General features: G+C 42.3%; 1 protein-coding gene across 1 annotated transcript in view; it reads right to left on the reverse strand.

The window, feature by feature from the left end:
- Positions 1-8,064: 8,064 nt before the first annotated feature.
- The window catches only part of LOC111552508, a 45,594-nt gene continuing 44,215 nt past the window's right edge, over positions 8,065-9,443 (reverse strand). Inside the window, exon 6 of the mRNA XM_023226763.2 lies at positions 8,065-8,368. Coding sequence (XP_023082531.1) covers positions 8,217-8,368 — 152 coding nt within the window. The 3' untranslated portion in view covers positions 8,065-8,216. The remainder of the gene's footprint in view (positions 8,369-9,443) is intronic.

Genomic DNA, 9,443 nt, shown 5'->3' on the forward strand with positions numbered 1-9,443 from the left:
GTGGCTCTTGTGTGTGGTGGCGGCGGTCGTGGCGTGGGGCTTCCTCTGGGTTTGGGACTCCTCAGAACGAGGGAAGAGTCGGGAGCAGGGAGGACGGCTGGGAGCCGAAAGCCGGACCCTCCTAGCCATAGCGCACCCTGACGATGAAGCCATGGTTTTGCTCCCACAGTGCTAGGCTTGGCCCGCCTAAGGCACTGGGTGTGCCTGCTCTGCTTCTCTGCAGGTAGGAGGCCATAGGAGGGGCGATGGGAGCCGGGGCTGTGAAAGGGATTTAAGTGCTAAGCGATCTCAGTCGCCTTCTTCTGGAAGAGTTTTCCGTAAGGAGCTAAGTGAATACACCGAGGATCTTACACAATCATAGCTGTTACACAGAGAATGTGGTTTCGTTTTTGCTCACTCCCTCTTGGAGAAACTAGCTGCCTCTTTATGTACTGCCTTATGGAGAGGCACACATGTCAAGAAACTGAGGGAATGCCTTCCAGCCAACAGCCAGCCAGGAACTAAGGTGCTCAGTACAGCGGCCTCCACAAGACTGAATAATGCCAACAGCTATGATTGTGCTTGGAAGAAGATCACCATTTAGTTGAACCTTCAGATGAGACTGCAGCCCTGACCAGCACAGATTGCAGCCTGTGGAAAGACCTTAAGGCAGAGGCACCCAACTGAACCACCCAAGGGCTCTGACTTACAGAAACTGTGAGCAGTAAGTGCCTATTTTTTTAAACCACTACACTTTGGGGATGGATTGTTACACAGCTATTGATAACTAATAGAGTTTGTTATGTTAGTATTTTAGTCTGCTTTTTTGGCTGCAAGATAAAACTAACCCCTTCACATAAACAGTTAGATTTCAACTCTACAGGTTCAGTTTTGACTTTATAGTTAGTTACTAATGAATCTACACATAAATAGTCAGGTTCCCCTAACATAGAAGGGAGGCCTACTATGTACAGGATTATGAATTGTGAATCTCTAGATATAAAGACTTTGTCTCATTCATCTCTGTACCCCAGGGCCTAGACCAAGCTTTATCCTATCATAGCTATTTAATATCTATGGGTCGATTTAAATGATCTAGTTACCGGATAGCTATTATGACCCATGTTTTACTGATAAAATAAGAGAAGTACCTAGAGCTTAAGTGATTCAGAGAAGGTCATGTGAGTGGAGTCAGGGCTTTCACCCAGATTCTCAGGCTACCATCTGTGTATCCCAGAGCTTCCATAGTGGGAAAAATAACCCATTACAGACTAGAGTGGCAATGTTTTCCTTCCATCACAACATGCTAGCTCAGAATAAGCAGGTGGCCTTTTTTTTTTTTTTAAGAAAAACAATGTTTTATTAAAGGATTGTATTCCAAAAAGGCTTCGTTACTCCTTTTTTTGCCTTTAAGTATAGTGAAATGGCCTCTACCTTATTTCGAATGGATTTCTGGGATAAAGTTCTTCAGTGATAACATGTTTGAAGCAAGTAACAATTAAGTTATCTTAGTCCTCACTAATAATGTTCATGGAGGAATTGGTGTTTCTTTCTGAGTTAATAAGAAACATTTGCAGCCAAACCATAGGACTCTGAAGATAAAGCAATTGGCAAGAAATTGTATGTTTAAATACCAGAAAATAGCCCATATCCAAACAGGTGTGCGATAAAACAGTATAAATAAACTGCTCTGTATGCAGTTTAGCCCAAGCAGAATTGTGTAGGAAACTTTCCTCCTATTCTGAAAAAAATATAACCAAACCAGGCCGCTTGTATCCTCCTTAGACTGCACAGCTGGAAAAACAGTTCTTGTTCAAACAGCCGAAAGTAAAAGTTGTTTTAATTTTTTTTTTAATGGCCAGATAAACAAAACCTTGCTAGAGGAATGACTATACTTGTGCAAATATGGCCTTGAGCTAGCATCTTGTGAAAGACTCACCTCTTTTCAACCTTTAAGAAATATGCCTGCTTCTTTGAATTCACAATGGTCACTTCATGTTGTGTTAGGATATTTTTAAAAAATGTTTCTGTTGGTACAGTTGTCTTAACCATCTGGGCACTTGACTTAGGGCATTAAGAATATAGATGCCTAAAAGAAGTGCTTGGTTTCTGTAAGATCTGCTATGTGCACAGGAAACATGGTTTAGAGCTCAAAGGGGTTACAAAAACTGTCCATCTTTTTATGCCATTTCTTTCTGGCCAGGAACAAAGGTAAGACAAGAGGTTGGTCCATGCCAGAAAGTCTGAAAGTATGTGTGTTAAATGTTTCCAACTGGGCTGTTTGGTGTTTGGGATCATTTGTTCTTTGCCAACCTGTGCCTAGGAGGGAAAAAAGCAAAAACAATGGAGACATACCGTAAGGTTCCTGGAGATATCTGGTATTTGACATGCCTCAGTGGTGAGGAGCATTTATGGTGTAGTGAAAAGTAAGTGGTCCTCTGCATTCCACAGTCCAAACCCTGGCTAAATCTGACTAATAGGACAATTACTGCTTCTGAGCCTCAGTTTTCCATCTCTAAAATGGCCTTCTATACACAGTTATGAGACTATATGCAAATATATAACTTGTTAGAGGCAATAACACGTGAAGATTACATGTAGTAATACACATGTAATAACATAAATTATCTTATGACGATTACATGCAGTAGCATGCAGCAGCTGTCACACACTGTGTGCTCCATAGATGGTGTCTTTTATTTGAACGGTTGTTGCTGCTGTCCTCAAGGAGTTTCTCTTTTGAATACATCCCTCCCTCAACACACACATGCCTAGATCTTTCTGTCTTTGCCCTGGAATGATTATCTATAGATACTGTGTGCAAAGTGAAATTATACCAAGTGCTATAGAAATAAAAATAGAGGTCAATTGGTGTGGAAGTTAGGAGCATAGGTTCTGGGCCGGGTACAGTGGCTCATGCCTATAATTGCAGAACTTTGGGAGGCCAGGGCAGAAGGATAGTTTGAGCTCAGGAGTTAAAGACCAGCCTGGACAACATGGCAAAACCCTGTCTCCACACACACACACACACACACACACACACACACACACACAGCTAGCTGGGCAGCTGGGCAGGGTGATGTATGCTTATAGTCCCAGTCACTTGGGCGGCTGAGGTGGGAGAATCACTTGAGCCCAGGAAGTCAAGGCTTAAGTGAGCTCTGGTAAGTGCATTAGGTTGGTGCAAAATTAATTGCAGTTTCAGGCTCTAGTTTTAAATGGCAAAGACCGCAGTTACTTTTGTACCAACATAATACCACTGAACTCCAGCCTGGGTGACGAAGTAAGACCCTGTCTCAAAAAAAAAAAAAAGTGTAGATTCTAAGCTCAGGCCTGCTTGAAATTCTGGCTCAATTTCTTTCTATCCAGGTAGCCTTGTTGAGTCTCAATTTCCCTATCTGTAAGATGACAATAATAGCAGTATATTCTCTATTCTGTTTAAAATGAAGAGCTCCGGTGCTAGTGTGTACTCATGTGCTTTCTTTGCGAGTTCAAGCACTCAGACTTCAAATGGTATCTTCCGGAGCTTCTTAAGAAGCTGGATTCTGTCCTCTTCCTCATTTGTCACTCTGCTGGCTGCTCCAGGTCGTTCCAATCTATAAATAACCATTTCAGAGCCAGACATCACTGACTAATATCTCAATCTCTAGGAACAAAGATTTTGACTTGTGTCACACTCAGTGGTTCAGAATGATTGTAACCCAATTCCGGCTACATCCAGAATGAGATGGAAATCCAGCACTCTACTTGGGAGCAGGATTTTCTCTAAGAAACTATGGTGGATCAGGATAAAAGTTCTCTTTTCTGTTATTCATAAAAGGCAGGGAAAGAGAGTCAGAGTTAAGGCTTATGGTGTCGCAAGAATGTTTAGTATCATTTTAAGGATCTCTCTCATTCTCTCTCTTTCTTGCTCTCACTCTTGTTCTCGCTCTTGCTGTTTCTCTTCCCTTTCCCTCCCTGTGGCAAGTATTATAAATAGGCCTCCTTCTTATCTGATCCTCCTCTAAATGTTTTTCATTTGAAAACCACAGTTAATTTTAGATAAATGTCGGAGATAATCTTAAATTTGTGTGTAATACAGGCCCTAGTTCTAAGAAAAACATGACATGTCTGGAAGACCTTGTTTTGGCCTTTGTTCCTCTGCTAGTACCACAGCCAACATCTCTGACTTCCCGCTCTTTATCTGAGACTAGGTTGTATCTTAAGTCTCCTAACCCCCTTTTCCAGAAGCAGAGAAACTGCCACCTTCTGAAGGGCTCCTTTCTAATCCAATAGTTTCCCAGGAGAGATTTTAAAGCTGGAAAGGGGCTCAGGGGAGTGAGGGGTGAGTTCACCAACACTGCCCGCCTGAGCAATTTGCAGGACGAAGTGGCCTCTGTCTTCTCATTCTCACAGGCCAGGCCCCCTCCAGATCCACGCGTAGATAACGGCAGTCGTAAATGTTGTGCAAAGGCTGCTGTACAACCCTTTTAAATAAGAGGCTGTTTTTCAGAACCTGGGCCACATTTGTCCTGGCCTGAGTTAAGAGGTAAAGAACATTCCAATTGTGAGCTTGGATGGAAAAAAATATATTTGAAGTTTTTTCTGCTAACAAGGTATGCAGAGGACTCAAATTCCAGTAAACGAAGGTTAAAGACGGGCTGATTTGCAGAATACGGTCATCACCCCCACCCCTTAATTTTTCCATAAAGTGCCGTAAAAAGCCACTGCACTAACAAACATTTTGGGAAGGGAACAAGCTCCAGGCCAAGAAGCCACAAGTTTAAATGGGGGGAAATCTGAACCCTGAGGCACAGTTTCCTGAGCAGAGTCATTACTCAAGAAGGGATCAGGCATTAACAGAACTATCCCAACCCAGCACCAAAGCTAAGGCTTCTCTGGGTGCCCTGGGACAGTGCTGGTCCGGAGAAGAGTGCCAGTGTCCCTCACCGGAGTTACACCCTTCACCTTGACTTACAATGTGAAATGAGAGCATGTCTCCAAGACTCCGCTTACACCTGCAAAACACCTGAAGAAAAACGTCTTGTTTTATTTAAAGGATGAAAAGAAAACACAACGCAATGCAAATGCAAAAAAAAAAAAAAAAACAAAACTCCAGCTGGACATGTTTTAAAAAATTTATTGTTGTGGAACACAGAAAAATTAATGCTAAAATGGATACAGAAGAGTAAAGTCCTCCAGGAGAGCTAGGCCAACTGTGAAGAAGAGGAATATGGAGGAGGGGCTTATCCTACAAAATGTTGACCTCCTACAAAATCATCATCGTAAACTTGGTCTGCTTCTGGCTTGAGAACAGAGACCAGTGAACAGAACAGAGGCCTAAGAGACAGGCCTCTTTATAAATGAGGACTTGATATATGTTTAACATGGTTTAAAAATCATAGGGAATGGTTAGATTATTTAGTAGATGGTATTAAGAAACTGGTTCACCATATGGAGAAGAATAACATCTATATTTTTTTCTTTCTTTTTTTTTTTTTGAGATGGAGTCTCGCTCTGTCGCCCAGGCTGGAGTGTAGTGGCCGGATCTCCGCTCACTGCAAGCTCCGCCTCCCAGGTTCACGCCATTCTTCTGCCTCAGTCTCCCGAGTAGCTGGGACTACAGGCGCCTGCCACCACGCCCGGCTAATTTTTTTGTATTTTTAGTAGAGACGGGGTTTCACCGTGTTAGCTAGGATGGTCTCGATCTCCTGAACTGTGATCTGCCCACTTCGGGCTCCCATAGTGCTGGGATTACAGGCGTGAGCCACCGCACCCGGCCCAATAACATCTTTATTTCTATAGTACACAAAGGTGGACTCCAGATGCATATGATATCCAGTATGAGAGGAAAGCTTATATGGTTAACAAAAGAAAATTTAGAAGAGTGTTTTTACAATGTAGAGGTGGGGAGAAACTTTCTAAAGAAGACCTAAAATTACCAAATATACAGCAAAAAAAAAAAAAAAAAAAAATGAAGTGTTCAATGACACAAAAGTTGAGGATTTCTTTTTAATGAAAAATTGTAAAGACGAAGCTAAAAATTGAAACACAATGTGTGCAACATTTACAACTGACTAACAACCAATATAGGATATATGAGGGTAACCTGTAAGTTAACAAGAAAAGGATCATAAAATCCATCAGACCATCAGAAATGGGGCAAAGGGCTGGGTATGGCAGTTCATACCTGCAATCCTAGCACTTCAGGAGGCCAAGGTGGGAGGATTACTTGAGGCCAGGAGGTCAGGATCAGCCTGAGCTACATAGTGAGATCCAGTCTCTACAAAAATAAAAATAAAAAGATTAGCCAGGTGTAGTGGTGTGCACCTGTAGTCGTAGCTACTTGAGGAGGCTGAGGTTGGAGGATCGCTTGAGCCCAGGAGTTCAAGGCTACAGTGAACTAGCATCACACCATACACTCCAGCCAGGGCAGAGTAAAACCCTTTCTCTTTAAAACAAAACAAAACAAAACAAAAAAAGGGCTGGGCTCGATGGCTCACACCTGTACTCCCAGGCTGAGGCAGGCAGATCACCTGAGGTCAGGAGTTTGAGATCAGCCTGGCCAACCTGGTGAAATCCCATCTCTACTAAAAATACAAAAATTATCTGGGCGTGGTGGTGGGTGCCTGTAGTCCCAGCTACTCAGGAGGCTGAGGCAGGAGAACTGCCTGAACCCGGGAGGTGGAGGTTGGAGTGAGCCAGGATCACACCACTGCACTCCAGCCTGGGCGTCAGAGTGAGAACCCGTCTCAAAAATAAAAATAAAAGTAAAAAAGAAACAAATAAGCAAAAATAAACAGAGGCAAAGAATATGACAGGTAAATCACAGAAGTAAAAATCCAGATGGTTCACATAGTAATACAAAGCTCAAAATCAGGGAAAAGCAAACCAAATTCAATTAGTTATAAGTTTATACTCATCAGATTGGTAAAAATGGGAAAGCTGGATGATACCAGGTCTAAGACGTGAGAACACATGACTCTTCACGTCTAGTTCTTAGGATTAAAGAATAAACTCACAAAAATTGAGCATCTGTGTACATTAGAATCAGTAGTTCCCTTTCAGAATATCCCAAAGAATCCTCACTTGGGTCCAGAAGAGGGAATCTAAGAGGATTTCATGCAGCCAAGACCTGTGATTGCTGGGCCAGAGAGGCAACCAGGGGGTCCTTAGCTGCAGAAATGGGAAAGTAAATTGAAGAGGTGCCCTTTATGGATTACCATGCAATAGTTAGAAACAATTATCTGGCATCACTAATTAGCAGTATGTGAAGTTTTTTGAAAATGCAATACTGGGTGAAAAAATAAGAAAAGGCAAGCAATCAGGGTTGCTTGGAGAATTAAATGGCAATAAAACCTTTAATGTAGCAACTGGCACAAAGAAGACTTTAGATTCTACCCACAGGTAGGTGGGGAATTAAAAGCGTCAGTCCACTCTGACAAAAGACTCAAGACCATAGAGATGGGAGTGAAATTTGAAACTATTTGAAAGAGACTTTGTGGACAATCTGCTAATACATTTTCTTTCCTGCATCCTTTCTTTCTCACTGGGTAGTGGAATCTAGACTTTCACAAGAAAGAAAACTCAGAACATGAAACACTGCATGTGTTTCATGCTAACAGTCTAACAGTCTGGCTAACAGTCTACCTGTTCTGGTGTTCCTTAGGAGATTCGAGAATTGCCCTAGCCAGGTGCTGCATTTGCTAAAGTTGATTCTAAGGAGTTTGTTTATGTGGGTTCAGAATTCTTCACTGTCTCCCTTGACTCCCCCATATGTAGTCTGTGCTAAGAGACCATGGATGGAATTGTACTGAAAGTTCTTTCACCGTGGTTTGTTTAACAAAATCTACTGAGTAACACTTCATACAGGGTATGGAGGAGCCAAATGTGATTGGATAGAATGATATTTTTTCCCTTTCTTCTTCTTACCACATATATACTTTTAGGAGTACCCATTATTGCTAATATCTGCTACCAAAATGTCGGTGACCAAACTGTAGAAATGAAGAAGGAAAACAGACAGCTTGTCTAACATTGTTGCTCTGAAAATCCCAAGAGATGAGATTGCATCTCTAAGCGGGAGGCCAGGGAGTCCTCTCTTAGTGCAGGAGGCGGCAGGATATTTTTACTGCATTTGCGATCAGGGGTCACAGAGAGGGGCAAAGAGCTGGATTCCAAGAATGGAATAGAATCTAGCTCTCTCCGAAGGAAATCCAGGGTTTGGAAAACTCCCAAGGAGCAATAATTCAACTGAACTAACCTGATGAACCGTTTTCAAATGAGTATGGAGAAATATAGTCAAACATTGAACAGCTTCCTAGAATTGAAGCAACTGGGCAAAGGTGCCTTTTATTAGACGTTTGCAGTACACCCAGAGAACCGGTTAGAGTGCCAGGCTCAGCTCCATCTGGAAGAGAGAAAGACTGGATTTTATTCCCCAGTAGAAGGTTCTCTAGAGCAGTGCATACGTTTTTCACTTCCTTATAATTATTTATTCAAAACTGAAATATCAGCACATCAAAGTCAACTCCATGCATTGAGTACCTACTCTCTGCCCATCATCTGCTGGGGCTTTTCTCTATCTTATCTCATGGAATCCTCCCCAGATGCTTCAAGGAAAAGATATCACTCCCCATTTTTTAGAAGAGGAAGTCTCAGAGAGGACAGACACATTTTGAAGGACAGATAGCTTTTGAAAAGCAGATCTGGATTCAAATCCAGACAGCTGAGTTCCAAATCTGAAACTTTCTTCAACCCATACTGCCATGACCAGATCCCTACTTCTAAGGGATGTCAGGCAGCCTAGGGGGTCCTATGAGATTTAGAAATAAAGGGATAAACTGTCCTTTCCTCACCCATTTTCAAGCAGAAATGCTAGGGGAGCAGCTGTGTATTAAAAAGGAGTTGGGGCGCAAATACTGATAATAAAGATAGTGAACTTTCGTTGAGTTACCGGTCAAACATTGTGATAACTGTTTGGTCTGAACCACATTCCTATGAGCTGGCTCTATTACTGTTTCTATTTTTTTATTTGGGGGAATTAAGTTTCAAAGGTTAATTAATTATTTAAACTCAAACAACTAGTACTTCTTGGAATAGATCCTAAATTGGTCTGGCTCTCAAACCAGTGTTTTAAAAATACTACTGTGAACTGCTTTCTTGGAATATGGCAATGTGAATTAGGCGTGGCAGCTATTGTGGTGGTGGTATGGTGGTGGGAACAGCAGTGATGGTGTTGTTTTCATTGTTCTTGGTGGTGGTGATACTAATGATGATAAATAATTGGTGAATGTGGTGGTCCTCGTAGTGGTGTGATGGTGTTGGTGGTGGTAGCAGTAGTGCTGGCGGTGGTGGTGTGGGTGGTGATAATAGTGATAATGGTGGTAGCAGTGGTTGTAGCAGTGATGGCAGTGTTGGTAGTGGTAGTGATAGCTATGGTGGTGGTGGTGGTGTGGCAGCAGGGCCAGAAGTAGTGATGGTGA

This window comes from Piliocolobus tephrosceles, chromosome 17, assembly GCF_002776525.5.
Source record: "Piliocolobus tephrosceles isolate RC106 chromosome 17, ASM277652v3, whole genome shotgun sequence".
Lineage (NCBI taxonomy): Eukaryota > Metazoa > Chordata > Mammalia > Primates > Cercopithecidae > Piliocolobus > Piliocolobus tephrosceles.